Source organism: Cricetulus griseus, chromosome 2 (genome assembly GCF_003668045.3).
Source record: "Cricetulus griseus strain 17A/GY chromosome 2, alternate assembly CriGri-PICRH-1.0, whole genome shotgun sequence".
Taxonomy (NCBI): domain Eukaryota; kingdom Metazoa; phylum Chordata; class Mammalia; order Rodentia; family Cricetidae; genus Cricetulus; species Cricetulus griseus.
This window is the reverse complement of record NC_048595.1, coordinates 388,556,865-388,582,504: the sequence shown is the minus strand read 5'-3', so window position 1 is coordinate 388,582,504 and position 25,640 is coordinate 388,556,865. Positions and strand designations below refer to the sequence as shown.

At 38.9% G+C, this 25,640-nt stretch overlaps 2 protein-coding genes across 2 annotated transcripts; both read right to left on the bottom strand.

Annotated features, from left to right (window-relative positions):
• Positions 1–535: 535 nt before the first annotated feature.
• On the bottom strand, positions 536–14,964 carry LOC100764026 (mucin-19-like). The gene is made up of 15 exons (XM_035438819.1): positions 14,937–14,964; positions 13,764–13,817; positions 13,606–13,659; positions 13,427–13,492; positions 12,703–12,756; positions 12,284–12,334; positions 10,140–10,193; positions 8,522–8,551; positions 6,782–6,813; positions 6,537–6,699; positions 6,068–6,105; positions 4,055–4,165; positions 2,091–2,130; positions 1,347–1,455; positions 536–710 (listed from the first exon to the last, which is right to left on the bottom strand). Exons 1-15 carry the CDS (start codon positions 14,962–14,964, stop codon positions 536–538), a joined length of 1,059 nt encoding a protein of 352 aa, XP_035294710.1.
• A 1,328-nt stretch (positions 14,965–16,292) lies between these two features.
• Positions 16,293–21,494, bottom strand: LOC118238200 (mucin-22-like). Its single transcript, XM_035438818.1, has one exon. It carries the CDS (start codon positions 21,402–21,404, stop codon positions 16,293–16,295), a length of 5,112 nt encoding a protein of 1,703 aa, XP_035294709.1. The 5' UTR covers positions 21,405–21,494.
• Between the last annotated feature and the right edge of the window lie 4,146 nt (positions 21,495–25,640).

Here is a 25,640-nt window from a genome sequence, read left to right as displayed (position 1 = left end):
AACACTGTGCAGTTACAAAAGTTGGAGTCCACAAAGCAAGGTTATCCACAAAGCCTGGATGGTGGATTTCAAATATTGTGGGAATAACTAGAAAAATGCTTCAGAGAAGCCAGAGTAGAAATGATATGAAAATCTTGACAACTAAGAAGAAGTCAAGGTGTTGCAGGAGAGGGGGATGTGGCACAGTAAAGTGTGGTGCAGCTGAGACAGGCAAATGGAAAAGGATGAAGAGCACATTGTCGTTAAATAGTGAGAGGAGGGAGGGAATGGAACAGACCAGTGGCCCCAGGGCACTGGGAGTCATCACTGGCTTGTGCTCTCTGTAATTTGCAGAATTCATACTGTGTAAAAAAAAAATCCAGGTCCTCACTAAATACTTGCACCAGTGCATTTATTTTCTGGCACTGTCAACAACAGAATGGAATGCATCATTGTGGGCCTCATTTTCTAAATAAGACATACTCAGATTTATCCATCAACACTATTTATTTTTCTTCCTGTCTAAAAAAGGGCAACCAGAAAGGCAATGCAGGCATTAACTGGCTGTAGACTGTTCACACTGGTCCAGACAAGAGCAGGTTGTAGTGTGCCTGTATCTGTATGGGATGGTGCTGCCATCAGAACAATCGAGCTCAATGTCCCTGTATTCATAGTTTTCTTCACGGCAGCAAATACATGAATTCTCCAATTGGAAGGTCTCATAATTGTACCTAAGGGAAGTGAAATCAGTAATAAATATTTCGAAATAGTTGCAAGCATCACATAACTAGACCTTAGGTTCCAATGACTTTCTTAAATGGTTTACTAGCCTTTACGTAATGTGATCTTTTTCTAGATCTTGTATCCCTTCCAGCTACAAAACCCTGATGTAGACTGGTGATAATCGGCATTAAAGACAAAATGAGACTAAAAAAAAAGAGCTGTCACTGAATAATGTGGTGCAAAAATGTAAATAATGGATTGAAAACAATATCAAACTATAATTATTCTCACTAAATTAATCTATATGTAAAGTGGTATATTAAGGAAAACATATAATGCCATTCTAAAATTCAGCTTTAAAATGATTTGGGTAATGTGCTTCCTTGAGTAATGACCCTCTACAATCTCTACAGGAAAATGAATGTATTTATTACAAATACGTTTAAGCATGTTTAGAAAATGACCTCAGAATAACTGATTGCCAAAGTGATGATTTTAGTCCTCAGATCATAGTGTTTTATTTATTTTTCCATTAACATCCTAATCAGACAGTTCTTTCATGTCAAACTCTCCTACATGATATTGCTTGATTTTCTCTATAAGCACCAAGTTAATGCACAGAACACATTCACAGGGAAACTTACTTGAGGGTCCTTTTGCATTCTCCTACACATCTTGCCATCTCAACTTTCTTCCTACAGCCATTATATCTAATGGTCACATTCACAGGTGAAGTTCTGCAGTCACTTTTACCTAAAGCAAAGTGCATAACAGACAAGAGAGTGAGATTTGACATCTTAGCTATTATTAGGCATACATTATCTTAACCAAAGGGGAGGGGTGCACCAACTACTTCGCCATGTTATTAAGGGAAATAACTATCTCAACCCAGGCTGTGAAAGGCACCTGGTTAAAACTTGTATAGATATTGTCTGATTGCTGTTATGATTCTATTGCAGGTTAAGAGGGAAGGAAGTAATAAGTAGAAGAAAGAGAGAGGGGCCAGTCAGAGCAGAGAAGATGATGGGACATTGCTGAAGAGCATTTTCTCATTGCCCATCACATACCTCTGTATTCTAGTACACAGATTTATAACACAAACCACTGGTATTAGGACAGAAACGTAGTCTTTTTTTTTTTTTCATAGGAAACAAGAGAGATTCACTTGTAAACATAACTGCTCATATTTTAAAAAGAAAAGCTACTACTATCTACAAATAACTATAATACTCTTTACAAGTGTATCAGTTGGCAGCATATATTACAACCCAGATTTCTGTTTTTTAACACAACTGGCAAACCTTCTATTAATGATCTGTCATTCTGTCTTAATGAAATGCTACTTTTCCAAATATTTAGATACTTTCTATTTTTAAAGGTTTACTTACACGTATAGCAACATTTCTTTGAATCATATGTTCTCTCTCCCTGTAGGAAAAATTGAAATATTTAATACTGAATGAAATACAACATTTCTTAATATACTAAAGTAGCAACAGGAAGGGGACATGGAAGGAGATGAGCATGCTGATGTCAATTCTGGGGCTAGGCAAGTGCAGAAGGAGTTGAACTTGGTAATAAACACGAGATTGAATGTTTAAGACTAAGGTTTTGCAATGGCAGGAAGAGAAGGAAAAAGAATATGCAAATATGAAAACAAATTATGCTTCGCTTACTTCAAAGGAAAAATCCTTTAACACAATACCAGATGCTGTCAGCTTCTTTTACCCAAGATCTGCACTTAAACTTTGTTTCAAATTCAAATCTTCCTTACTCTTAAGATGACATCCAAATAAACTATTGAAATACAATATTAGAATTCTAAAATGATGCTTTAAAATATGCTATAAATTACAGATTTGGAAAGGAAAGTGGTAATGCAATATCAAGCATATACTAATATAAAAACCAACATATAGTGAGTATTGTTGGCCCCAGTTAGAACCAGTTGAGGAGAGAGAACCTCATTTTAAAAAATGTTCCAACTAGATTGGCCAGTAGGAAAGCTTATGGGTCATTTTTCTTGATTAATTGTTAATATAGAAGTGACAACTCACTGTAGTCAGTGCCAACCCTGGGCTGGCTTTCCTGGGTTCTATAAAAAAGCAGCCTGGGGAAACCATGGAGAGCAAGCTAGTAAGCAGCCCTCCTCCAAGGCGTCTGCATCAGTTCCTGTCTCCAGGTTTCTGCTCTGACTTCCCTAATGACATGTGACATGAGAACTGCAAAATGAATACATCCTTTCCTCTCCAAGTTGTTTTTGATCATGGTATTCATTACAGTAACAGAAACCAAAATATGAAGGCAAAGAAATGATGGTTGTCACACAAAGATATAGATAGTATAGATACATGTCATTTTACAGAATTTGAATTATTATAGGAAGTAATTAACCATGAGCTTTCATATAAAAAGATGGTTTTTAATTTTGTCTATAAAATAATACAGGGGGATTTGGCTCAATAGGTTAGAGTGGTTGTTGCTTTATTTGTTGTTGTTGTTCTAAGAAAAAATTAAAATTTATTAAAATCTAATTGCATTATCAAATACTTTCCATGCCCCCACCTCAGCTCCCTTTTGAATCCATGACCTCTTATTCTCTAATTATTATACATATATATAGATAAATTCATGTAGTCAAATTTATACACACAGAGAGAAAGAGAGAGACAGAGACAGAGAATTTATAATTCTTACAAAGGACCCAGATTTAGTTTCTAGAACCCACGACTATCCATACTCCATTTCTAATGAACCAATACCCTCTTTTGACCTCTGAGGGTACCAGGCATGAACATAGTACCCATATACACATGCAGGTAAAACACTCACACACATAAGTTAAAATAAACAAACATACAGGGAGGTGAGGAGGTTGTGGGAGGAGACAAAGAGTGGTAAGAGGAGAGGTGGGAGGAAGAACTGTGGTTGGAATGCAAAATGAAATAGAAAATTGGAAAAAAAACAATTGTAATGAATAATATCGTAAAATGTGTGCAACGGGCATTAGAATGACATTGCTACTTTAATAAAGAAACTCTCCCATAATATTAAAAATAAATAGCTAATAGTTTTATAATAACCTACTTTTAGAATAGTACTAAATTAAGTTTTATGGAGCTGGAAAAAATAAAAACCTGTTCTTCGGTATGAGGAATATACTCAATAAAAGCTGGTATTTCTAGAACCATCTGGCTCTTGGTACATGAATTTGTGTGAACATCCATGGAACTGATGACAGATTTGTATCTCTTGGCCAAAGACCTATTTTCCGGAAGGAGCAGAAAGATGAGAAGGGTCTGAGTCGAACTTGAGTGGTGACCTTGCTTGCCTTTGTTAGACCATGACTTACTTCTGTGCACCAGGTTTGCTTTGGGCAGTCCTGAACCACGGCCACCAAGCCAGTGCTGTTACAGGTGTAGGAGACACATGGGTTGCTAGGGTCATCAAAGGATGCACCAATCTGCAAGGGCATAGGGGAGGAGAGAAGTTATGTCCTTTTGAATATAATTTAACTTACCAATTAAAACTGGCAAAAAGGATGACATCTCTTATTTTAGTGTCTGTAAAGAGGCACTTTCAATTGTTAGCAGTTAAGGAAAGAAGGCTCTTCAACTTCAGTGAATAAATCAAAATTCTCCATTGGGGACATAGAGTGCATCAAGATGCCCAATATTCAAAATAAAACTTTTGATAGTCACTGTGTTATATGTTTAAGAATATTTTTCAAGAATGGATATTTTATGGTAAGCAAGAAATTCATCAATTTTGCTCTATGTTTCAAGGAAAATAGAACATCTACATTGACAAAATGATACAAAAGAAGTTCATGGAATTAAGACTCATGGGTCTGTAAGACATCTTAGTAGGTAAAGCACTTGCTGCAAGCTTGAGTTGGACCATAGGAATCAACTGTAGAGAGAACTGATACCTAAAAGATGCCCTTGGCCTTCACACATGTGCCATGCTGCATTCACACGCACTAATAATTAGATAAAAGTTTAAATGAGGACTTATAGGGCTGCAGAGATGTCTCAGTGGTTGAGTCCCTGCTGCTCTTCCGGGGGACCAGGATTTGGCTCTCAGTACCCAAATGGTGACTCACCATCTATACATCAGTTCCAGGGGTTCCAGTGCCCTCTTCTGCCTTCTGAGGGCACCAAGAACCCATGTGGTACACACTCATACATGCAGACTTATAAATATAAAACTTATATTTAAACATATACATTTATACATATAACATAAAACACTTATACACTAAAATAAAAATAAATAAATCTTTAGAGTTAATGGCCATCCTCCCAAGATACCTTACTTCTATCTTTGTTAAAGCTCTTTGGACAGTTTTGTAATTAATTTCTGTCCAATGTTCAAACCACAGTCTGAGAAACAACTTTTAATTTAGGACATAGCATCAGCCTTAATACAGCTCCTCGTGTGTAGTGATCCCCCCAACTGTAAAGTTATTTCATTGCTACTTCATAACTGTAATTTTGCTACTATTATGAATTATAATGTAAATATCTGATATGCAGGATATCTGATATGCAACCCCTGTTAAAAGAGATCGTGACCTACAGGTTGAGAACTACTGTTTTAAGGCACTAGACCATAAGATAAATTTTCTATTAAACAGGAATTTTATGATTTCAACTCTTTATATGCAAATTATTGGAATTTCCTTTTTTTTTTGTCTTGAGCAATTAGATTTTGTGGTTTCTAGAGTCACAAAAATTTTGGAAATGGAAAGTTGAGAAGATAAGATGGAAATGTGAGTGAGGTATATTTTACATGCATCTTGTTACATTTTTTCTTCACATGCCTCATTTACTTAGTTTGAGTTTTAAGTATTTACCAACACCAGTTGATAGTGTTAATACCAGTTTGAGAATCATCTGACATCTGTGGTTTCACAAAGCATTTTCTAGAAAGTTAAGCCTTGCCTCAAATGTGAGCTCAGCAGTCCAGACCCAGCCCTGCACAGGCTAATCCCCCAAGTGGGTGGAGCCCTTGAGTTTTCTTGTTTGATGGCTGGCAGTTTGGCCATCTGATCTTTCTGGCTGTAATTACAGCTGAACTCTGTTCATTAACTTGAATGTTGCACAGTATGTCTTCTCCATCTGGTGGGACCCTGGGGAACTTGCATTCTGAGATTGACTGCTGGCTGGTTAATGATTGAGAGAGAGGACTGCTTCCTTAGGAAGGAGCACTGCCAGTATTATGTTTTATGTGACTAATGTCTTTACCAAAGTATTTTTAAAACCATTTTTTAAAAATTATACACTGAAAACCCTCAGGTGTGGCTTAGCATTGCATTTATTCATATGATTACATTAATAAAAGAGAGAAGAAAAAGGCTTACCTCATAATCAGTATCGTTATATAAACACGTTCTTGGTTCTGAAAAATAAATGTAATATACCTCTTTAATATTTATGAAGGAGAAGCGGGGTGGTGGTGGCACATACCTTTAATCCCAGCACTCTGGAGGCAGAGACAGGCAGATCTCTGTAAGTTCTGAGACCAGCCTGGTTTACAAAGCTACACAGAGAAACCCTGTCTCAAAAAATAAAAAAAAAAAAAATTATGGAGGAGAATTTGCATGTGAGAGCATACTTATCAACCAATTATGCTTTCCTTAAAATAGTATAATTGCCTTTTAACCTATTCATGTTGTTACTATCTCTTAATTCTGGATTTTTCTTCAATACAACAATGATAAATTTTAACAAGTACTATATCTGTTATATTTACCAGATCTTAATGTCATGTGTGACATATTACCTCAAAAACATCCCTTGAATGTATCAACAGGCATGACAGGTACATACCACAGTGGCTGATTTCACAGCAGGAATCATTTGATTTGAATGTCATAAGCTTCTCTCCAGTTTTGCAGGTGGGTGGAGAAGGACACTCTTTAGGTTTGCAGTCCACAGCTCTTGCTTCAGTACAGGTACATTGGTGGCAATTAGATGTCCAGACGTCTCCAGGCTACAGATACAAACCATGTTTAGACATTTTCCCACAAAGAGCCAGAAAGAAAATTTAGGTTAAAGTAGACCTTTATACTTACAGATTTCTCTTCTCCCAGTGGACCATGACATGCTGTTAACAGAAAGTGATAAATGCTCATTGAATATTGCAAATTATGACCACTTGCCATTTATAGATAATCAGCAGGGGGCCCATATGGTAATTGACACCAGGATCCCAAAGGTCATTTTTGTGGAGACATTGTGCCTGAAGGAGGATAAATGACACCACCTGCTTCCAGTCAAGTGTTTTGTATAAGTGTATACAGTGTGTGTGTGTGTGTGTGTGTGTGTGTGTGTGTGTGTGTGAACTATCTAGCTCACTATCTTATAAAACTGGTTTCTATCTCTACATTCAGTAAGTACCAAGACATTATTACTGGCAAATCCAAAGATCCAAATTTCTTTAATCACTTAATTTCCCTGTCATAGGCGACATAAACTTCCACATTCAAGAAAATGTTCTCCTTTCTTTAAATTTAACATTCAGGAAACCCCATCCATACTAGGAGCAGCTCTTCTCCACTCCTCTTAATTTTGTCTCTTGTCTTTTCAAAGGAATCTTTTCCCCATGATGTACACGAAATGGAAGGTTCTCCTTCCATTCTAACTTCTTTGAGTCCGTGGACACTTTTAAGCCATGGGCACAGCTCTACTTCTATGTTATTTTGTCTTTTTTTCCACAACTGAGGACTGAACCCAGGGCCTTGTGCTTGCTAGGCAAGCGTTCTACCACTGAGCTAAATTCCCAACCCTAGCTCTAGCACTTTGACTATACAGTGTCCCAACAAATCTTCAATAACCTCCAACACAAATGCACAAAACAGACTGTGTCTTCTCACCCCAAGCACTATTTTCTCTTCCAAGTTAAAGTACTCTTCCAATTATTAAAACATGGGACTTAGGAACCATGCGCACGAATTGCAGTTTGTTTCTGTGGCTCTCACTTTAAGCCTTTCCTTTCTTTGTTCTTGGCTAATCCTCCTCATTGTCATCAACCCAGCAGCTCAACTGCATAGATTCCTTTCTGATCCAATCAGTTCTCTGCACCACAGCTACAGCAATTTCCCTAATGCCTAATTATCTAATTGCTTTTATTTTAAATGTTAGGTTTTTAAAATGAATACTGTATTCCAGTCTCCAAGGTCTCCCATATTAAAGCCACCTCTTTAATCAACTAAGTCCTCTCGTTTACTGGCTCTAGAATAGTCGACTTATTGCTTTCAAATTTCAATTCTAAAACCTGCATTCTCCACAGGACATCTATTTACTTCCTATTGTAAACTTTATTGTCTGCCTTCTATGAAAACTGTTGTTTTAGAATTTTCATTTCCCCACTAAATGAGGTCAAAATTACTTTCTTTGTTAAATGCTCACTGCAAAAATGCATTACATTATCTTGTAAATAGTGGGAACTCAATAAAGTTCTCAGAAATTATTAAACTCATGCACACTTGCAATTTTCAGCTAGAACAAAACCCCCAAAGTTGTATTATGTAGTTCGTTAAATGCCCACTGTTATGAGAGCAGTAACATTAACTACCTCTTACCAGGATACATAATTTCATGAAAGAGCTAGCAGGCAAATTAGCATGTATTGCCTGGCCACATTTGTTTGTGAAGGAGAAAATAACCTATACATTATTTGGCAAGTAAAAGTCAGATTCGTGTACTGAGTTTATTTTATAGCATTCATTCCCATCCATGTACTGGACTTCAGATACCTGATTTACAAGAAGAACCATCACCATGGAATTCCATTGCACTGGGGGTGCACTCACCTGGGGCTGGTGGAGGTGGGCCTGAACACACTGTGTAAAAACAGAAAATCTGTTAGGCTCTAGAATTTTTGGAATGCTATCATGGTGTTGGGGAAAATTCATTTACCTGATAATTGGCTATACAGTCAGGCTTACAAATATACCACCCATCTCCCTTCTGTTCTGTTCAGAGCATTTGATACCCTACTATTGTAGGGTGTTTCTTTTAGACCTCAAAATTTAATGCCACATAAATCTGTATTGAGAGTAGAAATAAAGATAACTTTCTCTTGAAAATTTTCTTGGAAAACAGTTCTGATGAATAGGCCAGTGAAACAGTAAGGGATGATTTTGCTACACAGGAATATAATTATAGTAACATAGTTTTGACTTTAAGAACATTTATCCTTTTTTCAACCCCATGAAATGCTTTTACTCCATCCTCTCAAATGCTTTAAGCAGATAATATACATGTATACCTTTAAGTTTCTGTATTTCTCAGATAGGGGCCAGCCATATTTACAAGATTCTAAATTCAAATTCTAATTCAAAATTGCTGAAAGTCAAATTTGTACTGTTATCCCTACCCTACCAAAATCAAAGAAACACAAACTGGCTAGGATGGCCATTCTTAAAAGAAACTTTCAATTTCTACATATTTACTTGAAGCAATTCTAACAACTGTTATCAAAACTTGATAATAAAGTAGTAAAATATGTGAAAATTTGGGAGATAAAATATCTCCAACTCTTTGTTAAGGCAATCTGGGATAGCTCCTAATTTTTGATAACAGTAGAAAAATGATGGATATATGTAACACAATAATCTAATTTCCACACTGCTGTCAGAGTCACTTCCTCTAGCCTTCTGAGCAGGCCATCCTCTCAATAAAACTGAGGGGATCTCATTTGCTGTAAGGATGGAGTCACATTTGACATTTGAATTTGGAACTAAAATCTTTCATAAACTTTTCTGTATTTCCTCATCTTCCTCCCTGAGCCTCACACTTGCATTGACAGCTTCTGGCTGAGTCGGGAACTCACACATACACATCTTCAAGTCTCTGTTTTTATGTTTGGTAGAAATTTGCTGCCCACCTAGCCAGTATAAAATTCAACTGTCTTCATTCTTGTGCCTTCACTCATGACTACCAACTGGAAGACTGAGAGGAACCCTCTACTCACCTCCTATTCCACAGAACCATAATTTTTATATATTTTTCATTGATCAATAAATGAACAATAACAATCATGCCTGTACCTATAATATCCTCTGTCCCCACTACAGAGATTACATCATGGCAATCACTGTTTCTTACTGAAGGTTTGACTTTTAATATATACTACACACATTAGCACATTTTTTTTTAAGTAAAAGAAACACCGCTGGACCCTGAAACAACTGGAGGGTGTCTCATACTGACCTGTTTTATTTTCAGTAGTTTGACCTTCTGTTGTTCTTGCAGTGGTTTCTAGAGGAGGGAATGATAATACAATGTTTTACTCACAATAGCAAGAATCCATATCAGGTCTGTGTGTGTTCATCTCAGTGATGGCAGATACATATGCAAGGTAGACCCAATGTGGAAGAGATAAATTTCCTAGGATTCATTTGAATCCATTGGATCTCTCTATTTTACCTGGCTGGGGTGTGTGGGCACTGGTTGTAACTTCAGTTGCTATTGAAGTAGTATCTGCAAAAGGAAGAAAGTATAGATTATTCCAGGACCAGCACTGTCAATAACCTTCTTCTTGGGAATCTCAGAGTTAGGCTGTGGAATCCTAGAGGTTAGAAGGCAGAGACAGGAAGTCTGAGACCAGAAAATGTACACAGTGAGACCCTATGTCAAAACAACATAGAGCTCTCAGGCTACATGCTACATCTTCCCAAGGATCAGTTGAAAACCTTTTTTCTCAAAGGACTTGCAAGTTGTATAATGAAAGGAGGTTTCCCTGTTCTCCCTGAACCCGTTCTGACCTACTTCCTTTTCCAGAAACCCTCAACTTAGCCCCTTAGGAACAAAGCCACAGGGATCTCTGAAGGGTGGTAGAGACAACATTCATTTGTTGGTGCTCCAGTTTCAGACTGAGAAATCATAGTAGTGTTCCCCCAATTCCTAAGAATAGGACAGAGTTGAACAAATTCATGTTTATCATCAACAAAGGAGCCTTTGTGTCCAAAGAGAAAGCCTGTTTATTTACGAATGCTCATTCTTTTGCTATGGCCTAATGTTTCAGGAGGAAGTGATTTACCTGTTTTCCCTCCTGTGCTTTGGCTGCCTGGTGCTTCTGTGGGGACTCCTGAGGGGGTAAATTTAGGGAATAGTCAAGAGAAAAAAAATCCATGATGATGGTTGAATTAAATATCTCTCCTCCCAAGAACTGGATTTCTCCAGGTCTCTGGGAATTCCAACTGAACCAGAAGTAACACCTAACAGCAAGATGGCTAGGACTGCGACAACAACAAAACCCATGTCTAAGAGACTACTATGTGGAGGGAATGGCCAAAAGGAAGAGGGTCATGCTTGGTTCACTTGACATTTTATCAAATGAAATGAAAGTGCCACATCAAAAAAGATCATGTGTATTTTGTCAAAGGAAGCAACAAACCCTGTTTCTGTCCATTTTTCTCTCATCTACTAAAGCTACAACCCCTGCACAGAGGGGGGCAGAGCTCAGGTTGTGAACATTTGGGAAATATGAAGCCCTGTGACTCTACTGCCCACTATTCCTAGGAGAGGCAGCAGCCTCTGCAGTTAAGAGACAAATCCTCCAAACATTATCATGACTCATGAGTGTGGAAATTCCCAGGGACTCCAGTTAGACCAGTGGTCACTCCTCTGGTGACTGAAATCACAGAAGGAGAGAATAGTTTATGACTCCCTCCATCCTAAAATTAGGATTTGGGTTTAGGGTAAATGTATGGGTTTCCTGAGTTAACTTTCTTGCTTCAATTAACAGATGATTCATGATTCCTGTTATGCCATTTTCTCTAAACATAGAAAGGACAGTTCACATGGAGTAGTGTGTGATCACCCAGGCAATTTGTACTCAAAGGTGGGCTGGGGAAAATTCCCCAAAATTCATTCTATCAGACAATTTAAAATGAATGGGAAGGCAATTAGCTGTTGGGGACGATCTAGTGGACTCCAACACTTGAGGTCCTGCCTCTTAAGTTGTTGCCTTTAAACAGACAAATAATAGCAAAGAAGACATTCAGAACCATGTGACTACTAATGTCTGCTATGTGTTTGTGGGATTCCTTGCATTACTGTTAAGTCATTGGTTTCCCTATGTTGGGACCACTAGATACAGAGGAAAGTCATGCCAGAGGCCTGTGTTATCTGACATAAAAAGGAAAAGAAAGAGTAGTGACCAAGATAAAGATCCATTATCATCCTAAGACAGTGGTTCTCAACCTTCCTAATGCTGCAACTATTAACTATTAAGTGTATCTTTAATACACTTCCTCATGTTGTGGTGACTCCCAACCATAAAATTATTTCATTGCAACTTCATAGCTGTAATTTTGCTAGTTATAAATCTTAATGTAAATATCTGATATACAGGATATCTGATATGTGGCCCCTGTGAAAAGATGGTCAAAAAGGTCGTCAAGTCAAAAAGGTTATTCAACCCTCCTCCCCAAAGGGGTCATGACCCAGAGGTTGAGAAACACTGTCCTAAAAAATGGCCAAAAATGGCACATTATCTGGTTTCTACTCAAGGAAGAATCTACTAATATTAAGGTAACTTTTTATATTCATTTTGGCCTTCTGTTTACCTGAAATGGAACTCTCTGAACCTGTGTTTCCTCCAGCTGATGTAGTGATTCCTGAAAAGACAAATGGAAAAAGAAAATTTTCCAGATAATTGCCAAGTCCACTCTAGTTTACAGAGACTCACCTCCTAAAATCTGCCAAAATTGATCCAAAGCCTAGTCACAAATGAAGGCACTGTTGACCTTAATGAGAACTTCTTATTACTAAGAAACAAAATTTAATTGTAATTTATCATCCCTTAAAAGGCAAACACCCTCCATTCATTCCCACCCACATTCTCTCCTATGACCATAGTTCCACTGACTCCTGTGAAAGTTGTGGCTTCTGAGAGAAACAGATGAAAGATAGAAATTTAGGAAGGAATTTGTGACACTGTCACAAAGCAGCACCATGCACCCTTCTTACAGAATGGTTAGCTCACCTGCACTGGAACTTCCAGATATCTTAGTCACACTGACAGCTGCATGAGTGGTACCTGGAATGAGAAGGCTTGAAGTCAATACTGAGAATGTTTTGCATTGACACAACCAAGGTATACAGCAAGTGCTCTCATTCAGGATTTTGTACTGCACAGCTCTGGAAGGGGCCTTTTAGAAACTGTTTGGCAGTTCTTTGACCACATGCTTTCATCAGCCCCTCTGTTCCTGGGTTAAGTTTTTTTTTCTCACATACCAACTATTTAATTTATTCAATAAATATGTATTACTCCCTGCTTAGTTGCCGGGATTATACCAAAATAAATGAAGGCATTTCCTGAGAAGCCTATCTTATAGTAGCTTACATAGCAAACATAACAAAATCTTCACCCTGATGGTAGACTGTGACATGGGTATCATCTCTAAAGGAAAAAAAAAAGTCCTGAATTTTCTCTATTCAGTAATAAACTTATATCTCTGGCTTTGTGGTTTTAAGACAGTGGAGATGTTTCTATGGAACATATTGCTCCTTTGGTAAATTTACATAAGACATCTGTTGTCATAGTTCTCTTGGCTGAATTTAGTCATATGGAAGTAGATTTTGGCTGCATCACCAATACAACTTTCAGGAATTGTATTCCATGATGCCCGATTGACAAGTCATTGAAGCACAAACATAATAAATGTGAGTCTCCTGCTTGATGTCCCTCTGCCAAACACCCTCAGTACCTCTTTCCTCAGATGTGCTTTCCTCAAAAGATGCACTGCTGTCTTCATCTGCTCTTCCTTTTGTTTCTGTGGGGAGAAGAATGGGGTTGAATAGAGACACACATCAAGAATAAAGTCTTTGAATACATTTAATAATATTACAAATAAGAAACTCACAACTTCACAAAATAAAGGCTCACCTGTTGGAACTTCTCCATGGGTAGTTTCACTGCCTTCTGTGGAAGTTGTGGCCTCTGGGAGAGCAAACAAAAGGAGTAAAGACTGTGATCTAGGAAAGTATGCCCTGTACTGCTATAAAAATATAATGTCCACATTTGAAGTGTATTTCCATAACTACCTGTAGTAGACCTCACTGGTTCTTCAGTTTTCCTGGAGACTGCACCAGTGGTCCCTAAAACAAGAACATAATTGTGCTCATGAGTTCAATTATGTGTCTAGCCATTGATTCAAACAGGAATCCAACCTCTATGAAGCCACCACTGAGACCTGCCATGGTAGAAGCTGTCCCATACAATGATTCTAAATCAAGTCTCCTGAGACAGTTCTCAACCATAATGCCATTTGCTTTGAATGTGGGTAGGAAATTTCCTCTCATATCATATATTGGTCATTAGTTTAGATTCATGATCAACTAACACAGTGGTTTCCAAACTTCCTAATGCTGTGACCATTTAATACAATTCCTGTGTTATGGTGACCTCTAACCATAAATTCATTTTCATTGCTACTTCATAACTCTAATGTTGCTACTGTTATGAATCACAATGTAAATTGGAGATGGAGGTTTGTCAAAGGGGTCACAACCCATAGGTTGAGAACCATGGACAGAAGTCCTTGTGAACTTGGGGTGATAAAGGCAATGAGAAATTAACCACTGCTTCAAAAGCAAGTTTTCCTGCTGGATTATTAAAGAACATGGTGCAATTTGCTTTAAAGAGGATGGTATCACAATGAAAAGCAGAGACTTTGGAGTTGGTAGAGGGAGGGAAACACAGCAGTTCCACCACTCGACTTGCTGCAAAACTGACACCAAGTTAGATAATGCCTTTGGCTATGATTTTCATAAGCAGCACGAGAAAATAATAAATGTCCCCACAATTAGATGAGATGATATCTTTAAACAAATAATTACATTCCTGATTGCTCAGTATAAAAATGTGCCAAAAATCCACCAGACAACCATGTTCACAGTGGTTTTCCTGTTGCAAATGCTGGGTTAGGGATGTGTGAAATTAAATAGAGAGCCAGGAGTAGTGACCTGATTTTGAGGGAACAGTGATCTGGGAGGGTGTCACTCCTGTGCTCAGATTTTATGTGACAGCACCATTTCCACCTGGCACTCCAATGGATCCCAACAGGCACTACTGGGCTAGCCAAAATTAAAACAAGTGCAACAAATTCTAATAATGTGGGCAATTGTCGCCTGGACTTGCTGGTCTCTTGTTTCCCTGACTCAGGTTTGAACTGTGACTTTTAGTCACAAGGGGAGATGTATCTTTAATGTGCTCACCTTTTACCTCTTTGTATAGCTGTCGCATTAATGTTATTGTAGTGTTCGTTGTCTTATTACCTAGTAACCTTTCCCAAAATGTTTAAATCTTTTCTCATACAGTTCTTATAGCACATGGCACATAGCTCACAGACAACAAAAATGAATCAAATGTAACAAAATTAGAGAAACTTCTGGTATAGAGTAGTTTAAATTTTGTCCTTATCTATAGGTGTAGTGTGGCAGCTTCTGCAGTAGCTCAGTTTTTATGTTGCTGTTTGGGGGAGGGTTGTTTGTTTTTAGTTAAATTTCTAACAGCTGAGACCTCAATGGCATTCCTTTTAAGGATAACACCCTTTCTGCCCAGTTTATAGCCATTACCACAGGAGGGAGAGTGATGCTGGAAAGTGGCACACCAATCTGCTACCCAGTTTCCTAAGTGTGATGCCTCAACTACCCTGCTAACTGAAATTCTCCTTGGTGTCCTTGTTAGAAAAGGTTAAAACATACGTTTTGAAAACATTGGTTGCTCCGAAAATTGATACATGTGACACAACCCTGATTAAAGTCATCTTGTCCCATAGTACACAGCTCTGATTCCACTGCTTTGTTACAAAATTTATTTATCAATTAAGCTCTGTGAAGACAGTTGCACATTCTTCCAGGAAAGCCCTACATCACCTAACAAGATATAAAATTCAAAATACCAGACAATTCTGACCTGCTCTTTAATTATATAAATCATCCCATGACTATTAGTTACTAGATCTAGCAGACCACCTTATGCTAAGCGACACTCTAAGTCATTTCCTCTCGCCCTTGCCTGACTTCTCAGGTGTGGTCAATCTGGTCATGCCATAACCTGTAAGAGTTGTGGATCTATGGTTATCATATATGGTAAAAAAAGTAATATCATATGTGGTTATAGTAAAAGCAGTGAACATCTATAATGTATCCCCAAATCTACACGTTGATAAAATGGATCATCTCTAATAATTTTTCCTAGAACTCAGGTCCTTAGTTATATTACTCCATTTTATCACAGGTTGGATAATAGAGATGCTTATGAAGAATCACCAGCACAGCACACAGGTGAGCCTTGATAGCTTTGTTATCAGCAGTACTGATAAAAGCCTAGGGATCCCATGCAACTGCCTCCATAATTATCCTGTACCAGGATTGGTTATTTTTGTATGAGAACGATAAGAAATTTCTCACAACAGCTGAAAATTCACATTAGAACAAGGGTGATTTGGTAAACAGGAGTATTCACCAATTTCAGGACTTAATGTCTTATTTAATTACTGTAAGATTTTACAATTCCCTAAAGGAAATGAGAGCAAGCATGGCCTTACCACATGCAAAATTTACATTGAGTTAATCACACTTGCCTTTACTTGTTGTAGACTCAGTTCCTGCTACTCCAGTATTATTTCTTCTGCTTGTAGTTCCTTCATCAGCTGGAACAGTTCTTCCGGGAACTTCAGTGAATGAACTGGATAGCACTGTGCTTCCAGGTGAAATCTCAAATGGTACAGTGACTCCAGGTGACGGTTTCAATGTTGAAGTCAAATCACTAATTGTACTTATAGAAGGTGAACCTACAGATGGAGATCTAGAAACACCAGTAGCTGCAGGTGTTGGTCCAGATGAAATGGACACTCCAGCTACTGATCCAGTTGAAAATGATTTTCTATCATAAGATGCAGTTGTCTCTGTAAATGCAGTTGATGAATTGACAGTTCCTGAGCCAGTAACTGTTACCCTAGTAGTTAATACCACTTTAGCTGAGGAAACAGTAGTAGCTGATTCTCCAATGGATGAAACATTTCGTAAGGTTACTCCTGTTGACAACCCAGGTTTACTTGTGTCAATTACTGATACCTTAGTTGTTTCTGGTGCTTTAATTGGGGATGTAGTAGTTTCTGATTGTCCAAGGGATTGTGAAGTTCTCTTGGTAACTATGGTTGTCACAACAGTTGTCCCTGTTCCCCTAGCAGTTTCTGTACTTGTTTGTAGTCCATGTGTTGATGACTGCCCAGTTGTCATTGTAGGGGAAATTGTAGTTTGGTGTGAAACTACAGTGGATCCCACTGTGTTCCCTACTGAAGGTGTGGATGTCTCCTTCACTTCAGGTGCTTGCCCAGATGTGGAATTCACCCTAGTGGTCTGGCCTGATGTCACAGTCAATTTACCAGTTGTTACTGTACTTCCTGACACTGAAACTGATGGAGTGGTTGCTGCAGTGGTACCAGATGTTTGTCCAGATGTCATGGACACTCTAGGTGTTGGTGTAGTTTCTACTGCTTCTCCAGCTGAGGTAGTATCTGCCTCTGTTCCTCTAGTTGGTGTGCCAGTTGACTGTGAGCCAGTTACAGATACTGTAGTTGTTTCTGGTGCTTTAGTTGGGGATGTAGTAGTTTCTGATTGTCCAAGGGATTGTGAAGTTCTCTCTGTAACTATAGTTGACACACGAGTTGTTCCTGTTCCCCTAGCAGTTTCTGTACCTGTTTGAAGTCCATGTGTTGATGACTGTCCAGTTGTGGTTGTAGGGCCAGAGGAAATTGTAGTTTGGTCTGCAACTACAGTCGATCCCACTGTGTTCCCTACTGAAGGTGTGGATGTCTCCTTCACTTCTGGTGATTGTCCAGATGTGGAATTCACCCTAGTGGTCTGGCCAGATGTCACAGTCAATTTTCCTGTTGTTACAGTACTTCCTGACACTGAAACTGATGGAGTGGTTGCTGCTGTGGTACCAGATGTTTGTCCAGATGTCACAGCCACTCTAGGTGTTGGTGTAGTTTGTATTGCTTCTCCAGCTGAGGTAGTATCTGCCTTTGTTCCTCTAGTTGGTGTGCCAGTTGACTCTGAGCCAGTTACAGATTCCTTAGTTGTTTCTGGTGCTTTAGTTGGGGATGTTGTAGCTTCTGATTGTCCAAGGGATTGTGAAGTTCTCTCTGTAACTATAGTTGACACAACAGTTGGTCCTGTTCCCCTAGCAGTTTCTGTACTTGTTTGTAGTCCATGAGTTGACGACTGTCCAGTTGTGGTTGTAGGGCCAGAGGAAATTGTAGTTTGGTCTGCAACTACAGTCGATCCCACTGTGTTCCTTACCGAAGGTGTAGATGTTTCCTTCACTTCAGGTGCTTGCACAGATGTGGAATTCACCCTAGTGGTCTGGCCTGATGTCACAGTCAATTTACCAGTTGTTACTGTACTTCCTGACACTGAAACTGATGGAGTGGTTGCTGCAGTGGTACCAGATGTTTGTCCAGATGTCACAGACACTCTAGGTGTTGGTGTAGTTTCTACTGCTTCTTCAGCTGAGGTAGTATCTGTTTCTGTTCCTCTAGTTGGTGTGCCAGTTGACTGTGAGCCAGTTACAGATACCGTAGTTGTTTCTGGTGCTTTAGTTGGGGATGTAGTAGTTTCTGATTGTCCAAGGGATTGTGAAGTTCTCTCTGTAACTATAGTTGACACACGAGTTGTTCCTGTTCCCCTAGCAGTTTCTGTACCTGTTTGAAGTCCATGTGTTGATGACTGTCCAGTTGTGGTTGTAGGGCCAGAGGAAATTGTAGTTTGGTCTGCAACTACAGTCGATCCCACTGTGTTCCCTACTGAAGGTGTGGATGTCTCCTTCACTTCTGGTGATTGTCCAGATGTGGAATTCACCCTAGTGGTCTGGCCAGATGTCACAGTCAATTTTCCTGTTGTTACAGTACTTCCTGACACTGAAACTGATGGAGTGGTTGCTGCTGTGGTAGCAGATGTTTGTCCAGATGTCACAGCCACTCTAGGTGTTGGTGTAGTTTGTATTGCTTCTCCAGCTGAGGTAGTATCTGCCTCTGTTCCTCTAGTTGGTGTGCCAGTTGACTGTGAGCCAGTTACAGATACCTTAGTTGTTTCTGGTGCTTTAGTTGGGGATGTAGTAGTTTCTGATTGTCCAAGGGATTGTGAAGTTCTCTCTGTAACTATAGTTGACACAACAGTTGTTCCTGTTCCCCTAGCAGTTTCTGTACTTGTTTGTAGACCATGAGTTGATGACTGTCCAATTGTGGTTGTAGGGCCAGAGGAAATTGTAGTTTGGTCTGTAGCTACAGTCGATCCCACTGTGTTCCCTACTGAAGATGTGGATGTCTCCTTCACTTCATGTTCTTGACCAGATGTCACAGTCAATTTTCCTGTTGTTATGGTGCTTTCTGACACTGAACCTGATGGAGTGGTTGCTGATGTGGTACCAGATGTTTGTCCAGATGTCACAGTCACTCTTGGTGTTGTTGTAGTTTCTATTGCTTCTCCAGCTGAGGTAGTATCTGCCTCTGTTCCTCTAGTTGGTGTGCCAGTTGACTGTGAGCCAGTTACAGATTCCTTAGTTGTTTCTGGTGATTTAGTTGGGGATGTTGTAGTTTCTGATTGTCCAAGGGATTGTGAAGTTCTCTCTGTAACTATAGTTGACACAACAGTTGTTCCTGTTCCCCTAGCAGTTTCTGTACTTGTTTGTAGACCATGAGTTGATGACTGTCCAATTGTGGTTGTAGGGCCAGAAGAAATTGTAGTTTGGTCTGCAACTACAGTCGATCCCACTGTGTTCCCTACTGAAGGTGTGGATGTCTCCTTCACTTCAGGGGCTTGCCCAGATGTCACAGTCAATTTTCCTGTTGTTATGGTGCTTTCTGACACTGAAACTGATGTAGTGGTTGCTGCTGTGGTAGCAGATGTTTGTCCAGATGTCACAGTCACTCTTGGTGTTGTTGCAGTTTCTATTGCTTCTCCAGCTGAGGTAGTATCTGTTTCTGTTCCTCTAGTTGGTGTGCCAGTTGACTGTGAGCCAGTTACAGATACCTTAGTTGTTTCTGATGCTTTAGTTGGGGATGTAGTAGTTTCTGATTGTCCAAGGGATTGTGAAGTTCTCTCTGTAACTATGGTTGACACAACAGTTGTTCCTGTTCCCCTAGCAGTTTCTGTACTTGTTTGTAGTCCATGAGTTGATGACAGTCCAGTTATGGTTGTAGGGCCAGAGGAAATTGTAGTTTGGTGTGAAATTACAGTAGTTCTCACTGTGTTTCCTACAGAAGGTGTGGATGTCTCCTTCACTTCAGGTGCTTGCCCAGATGTGGAATTCAACCTTGTGGTCTGGCCAGATGTCACAGTCAATTTACTAGTTGTTACTGTACTTCCTGACACTGAAATTGATGGAGTGGTTGCTGCAGTGGTACCAGATGTTTGTCCAGATGTCACAGCCACTCTTGGTGTTGTTGCAGTTTCTATTGCTTCTCCAGCCGAGGTAGTATCTGTCTTTGTTCCTCTAGTTGGTGTGCCAGTTGACTGTGAGCCAGTTACAGATACCTTAGTTGTTTCTGATTCTTTAGTTCGGGATGTAGTAGTTTCTGATTGTCCAAAGGATTGTGAAGTTCTCTTGGTAACTACAGTTGAGACAACAGTTGTTCCTATTCCCCTAGAAGTTTCTGTACTTGTTCGTAGTCCATGAGTTGATGACAGTCCAGTTATGGTTGTAGGGCCAGAGGAAATTGTAGTTTGGTGTGAAACTACAGTAGATCTCAATGTGTTCCCTACAGAATGTGTTGATGTCTCCTTGACTTCTGGTGATTGTCCAGATGTGGAATTCACCCTAGTGGTCTGGCCAGATGTCACAGTCAATTTTCCTGTTGTTACGGTACTTCCTGACACTGAAACTGATGGAGTGGTTGCTGCTGTGGTACCAGATGTTTGTCCAGATGTTACAGCCACTCTAGGTGTTGATGTAGTTTCTATTGCTTCTCCGGCTGAGGTAGTATCTGCCTCTGTTCCTCTAGTTGGTGTGTCAGTTATCCTTGTGCCAGTTACAGGTTCCTTAGTTGTTTCTGGTGCTTTAGTTGGAGATGTAGTAGTTTCTGATTGTCCAAGGGATTGTGAAGTTCTCTCTGTAACTATAGTTGACACAAGAGTTGTTCCTGTTCCTCTGACAGTTTCTGTACTTGTTTGTAGTCCATGTGTTGATGACTGTCCAATTGTGGCTGTAGGGCCAGAGGAAATTGTAGTTTCTTGTGAAACTACAGTCGATCCGATTGTGTTCCCTATTGAAGGTGTGGATGTCTCCTTCACTTCAGGTGCTTGCCCAGATGTCACAGTCAGTTTACCAGTTGTTACTGTACTTTCTGACACTGAAACTGACGGAGTGCTTTCTGTTGTGGTACCAGATGTTTGTCGAGATGTCACAGTCACTCTAGGTGTTGGTGTAGTTTGTATTGCTTCTCCAGCTGAGATAGTATCTGCCTCTGTTCCTCTAGTTGGTGTGCCAGTTGACTCTGAGCCAGTTACAGATTCCTTAGTTGTTTCTGCTGTGTTAGTTGAGGAGCCAGTAATTTCTGATTGTCCAATGGACTGTGAAGTTCTCTCAGTAACTCCAGTTGACAAAATAGTTGTTCCTGTTCCCCTAGCAATTTCTGTATTTGTTTGTATTCCATGAGTTGATGAATGTCCAGTTGTCATTGTAGGGCCTGTGGATAGTGTAATTTGGTCTGACACTACAGTAGATTGAAATGTTGTCCCTACAGAAGTTGTGGATGTCTCTTTCACTTTAGTTGATTCTCCAGATGTGACATTCACTAAAGGAGAAGAGAATTACAGAGACTTGGCATTTTCCAAAACAGTAATTCATATACTACAGTGCATAGACTTGAAGACGTTTTTAGTAGAATTCTATTGAATATAATAGAAAGTATCCCACTCCTTACCAACATTGATAGTCCTTCAACAAGTGTTTCTTAATTTCTCATAGTGTGTTATTTTGTTTCACATCTCAGAATAAAGCTGTTGTCCCTTAGCTAATTGGAAGTCTATATTCATTTTTTTTTTTTTACCTTATCACTGCAGGTCTACCAGGCATTCAAGTACCTAAATTAGAAACTAATCTAGGTTTTGGAAACACTATCATAAGAAAAGAGAGAGAGGGTTATGGGGGAAGGAGGGAGAGAAAGGAAAGAAGGAAGGAAGGAAGAAAGGAAGGAAAGAAAGAAGAGAGAAAGGAAGGCAGAAAGGTAGCCAGAGGATAAATTATTTTTCTATAGTTTTGACAGATATCTACAATACTTGTGTCTTGTTGGTGAGGATTCAAGCCTCATCCTTCCTGGACCACTACCACAATTATTCTGTTTTGCAAGTAAGTACTCTTATTTTATACACATTAAATATAATAGCTAGTAATATAGCTAAAATTTTATGGGATAGAAGATTCAAGCCATTTTGTATGTTGGAAAATGTTTGCATTTTATACTTTGTAATCACATTATAATTATCATTTTTGTTAATTGGATTTAAATGATTCACTAATGCTTTTTCCAAAAGCTAACTACTTTTATGCTTTTATTCTGTCAATTAACTTCTATTCAATATATCTAGTAAAAATCAAGGTAAGTGGATGCTAGTCTATTAGTTACATTTTTTAGAAAGTTTTTTCTCATCTCTCAAAAATATTAACCAATCAATTCATTTATTTTTTAACCTGTTTCTTTAGGTCTAGAAGCAAAATGCTATATCATGTAAGCACTGCTTAGTAAAAGGTAACAATAACCCTTGTGTGGCTTATATATTTCTTCTTCCATATTTCTTCAATTATTATTATAATAGGAATTTCTCTATAATTGTATTGTTTCCAAAAATCAGTTGGTTATTTGGGTAATTTATAATTGAATTATTTGCAAAGTCTTTGCTACATCAAATTTTGATCTAAGATCTCTAATTTCCAACAGGTAGGCAAGATTTTAAATATAAAAAATGCTTCAATTGTAGCTTCACCAAAGCTGAAGTACTTGCACTCTTAGACTTGTGAATACCTGATGTCTTTCTTTAGGTTGGCCATTGTTGGGACAGCTTGATATGCAGTTGGGTGTCCTGACCTGGTGGCCTCAGTTACAAAAGCTCTACCTGTACTGTCATGTCCCTTGGTAGATTTCACAGACTGATCTGTCCCACTTGAACAACATTCAAAGCAGCTGTGATTAAATCAACTTCTACAGTTTCTGGGAAATGAAGGCAATTACTAAATCCTCTTTTCTGTTCCCATTGTGTACTGTCCTTTTCCAAACACTTGCATTCTTTGCTTGTCATCAATACAACTGATCAGAATGGATAGACTGCTGTGATTATCTGGCCCTTTCCTGAATCCCAAGGCACACTACTCACTGCCTGGCAGGCTGGTGGTTCTTCCTGTTGCTACACTTGATTTGACTGAGACTCCCATTGTCCCTGCTCAAAGAAGAGAGAGAAGATTAAAGTATAATTATGCTCAACTAAAATAAGCTGTGGACTCCAGACATTCCTGTGACCAGTTTTGCCACACTATTTTCATTTTAACTGAAGTATTGCAGTTCTTCTTCGCCTAACCATTAGGTCAGTATTCTTCAGCATAGTCCTGACTGTATTCTGTGCTCCAGAATGGTGTATGGTAATAAATCTTAATAATAAACAATTAGCCTTAATTCCTAATGTGTCTAAGAGTCACTAGTTAAGTCTATTAAAATGCAAATTCTTACTAGATACTCCAAGGGTATTTTTAAACACTGAAAGGCTTGAGTTTGTGCTGCAAAAGTCTCATGTACAATTACAATTTGTGGGACAACTAAGAAAGGGATAAAGGAATAAGTTGTCATGACAAGCAACTTAATAGACCACTGAGAGAATTCAGAGCCTCCTATTCTCTTTCCTTCATCTTCTGGTTTCTGTATGCACATTTGCACACAGGAGGCTATAATACCAACCCTTGAACAACATATGCGCATATACACACCCACCCCTCTTTTTAAAATAAGGCTGTAGAGTACATGTAAGTTATGCTTCTGCCTTTTCCTGATCAGATTTGGAAACAGATTATATATTAGTGCCTCCTCCTTCCTTTGTCATGGTGGCAATGGTGCAATTTTGCAGCAGATTTACCCCCCTCCAGTCTTTTTCTCTGAAGACAAGCTTTGTTTCTGATCTGCTTCTGTTTAAAAAAAAAAAAACAAAAACAAAACCAGCACCAGCATGAGCAGTGTATGGGTATGATACCTTGTACTGCACCACAGAGCACTAATGCAGGCCTTCTGGGCCGAAGGGTAAATGACTGGAGGTTTGTTCCCTTTGTCTGGCTGGCCTCCGTGGGGTGTGTCATGGTGAGTGCCCACCTGCCAGGCACGAAGTGCCACCTGTTTCTTTCCCAACCTGTCAACAGTGCTGTTGTCAAACATTTGGATTTCTGCCAATCCAAAAAGTGAGAAGTGCCATTTCAGTCTGGTTTGAATTTACATTTGGGGGGTGCATGAATTTGATCTTCTATTTCATCCCTGCTTCCAATTCCTACCTCTTCCACTTCATTATTAACTGTAAAATTGTTGAATGGTTGTGTGCCAGTGCCTGTCATTGTCATCTCCCTGCCTGCATTCAGAGAATGTGCCTGGTGATTCTGAACTAAGATATTGAGTTGATGGCTGAGGACTCTACATAATTTTAAGGAAAAACTCATTCATTCTGTCTATCATTGGTATTCTTCCTTTGTGAGACAGTGGTAACCCAATGTCTTTTTGGCCTCTCTGGGGAAAACTCTTGTTTCTATTTCTCTCAGACCAATTTCTGTTATGAATTTTATCACTGTGTTTCCTAATCTTGAGAATGCCTTCAATCAATTAATAAAAATTATCAAGCATCTTCTTCTTAATGGTTCATTTTTCTCTCTCAGCAATGTTACCTCTCATTTATTTCATTCATGAAACCCTAATGACTCATCTGACCACCTCCTGCCTGTTACCTAGCAATGTTTATCTAATTTTCATCTTTTTAATTTGTCTGTCATATATCTGCATATTTTTCTTTTATTTTTGATATCATAATTACATAATTTCTCTCTTCCTTTTTCTCCCTTCAAATGCGCCCACATAACCCTCCCTGCTCTTTCAAATTCATGATTTCTTTTTTTCATTTAATTATTGTTATGTATATAAGACATTGTCTAAAAAAATGAAAATAACAGTATCTGCAATGTTTGGGTGGCAGGCCTCCCCATCTGTCTCTCTTTTGATGCACTTTCTGGCATCTCACCTCTACTGTGAAGAATCTCAGTACTGTTTCCTGGAGTGGGGCTCCTTTCCAGGCACTGAAATCTTTTCTGTCCTGTCTAATGTCCTCCATGTACAAACTATGTGTCCCTCTTTGTGACTGATAGAATTACCTGTGTATTCTAGTTTATGTATTTACCTATGTCCCACCTTTCATGAAACAAAACCCCATTTGTGCCTTGAACCTTTGTGTTGCTGTTCTGTGAGCACAGGTACACATTGAGGATCAAGCAGATCTTGTCATTATATTCCTTTGTACTTTTGGTAGAAGTATTTCCAGTGTAAGGAAATATTAAGGCAGCTAATTAGACATTGAAACAGAGAGAGAGAGAGAAAGAGAGAGAGAAAAAGATAGATAGATAGATAGATAGATAGATAGATATGACATTTAAGAGATGGGATAAGAAAAATCCTCCCTAGATTCATTAATGAACACTGCATCCACACACATTCTTTCCAGAGGAGAACTTAGTATGTCCTGTTTTTAAAAGAATGATGCTGCTAATATCTCCCACATGAGGGCTTTTATTGATTATACTGGGAACATGGTTGCTCGGTCCTTTAGTAGGCTGTTGTGCATCTCATCCTGCTTTAATATTTATCAATAGGCCCATTTTTATTGTTTTCCACTTTGCAT

Coding starts and splice junctions, on each gene's coding strand:
- LOC100764026 (XM_035438819.1), bottom strand. CDS start 14,964: ATGCGACAGCTATACAAAGAGGTAAAAG. Junction 13,660..13,763: donor ACCAGTGAGGTCTACTACAG/GTAGTTATGGAA, acceptor TTGCTCTCCCAG/AGGCCACAACTTCCACAGAA. Junction 10,194..12,283: donor TTCAGAGAGTTCCATTTCAG/GTAAACAGAAGG, acceptor TTCCTTTTGCAG/ATACTACTTCAATAGCAACT.
- LOC118238200 (XM_035438818.1), bottom strand. CDS start 21,404: ATGACAACTGGACATTCATCAACTCATGGAATACAAACAAATACAGAA.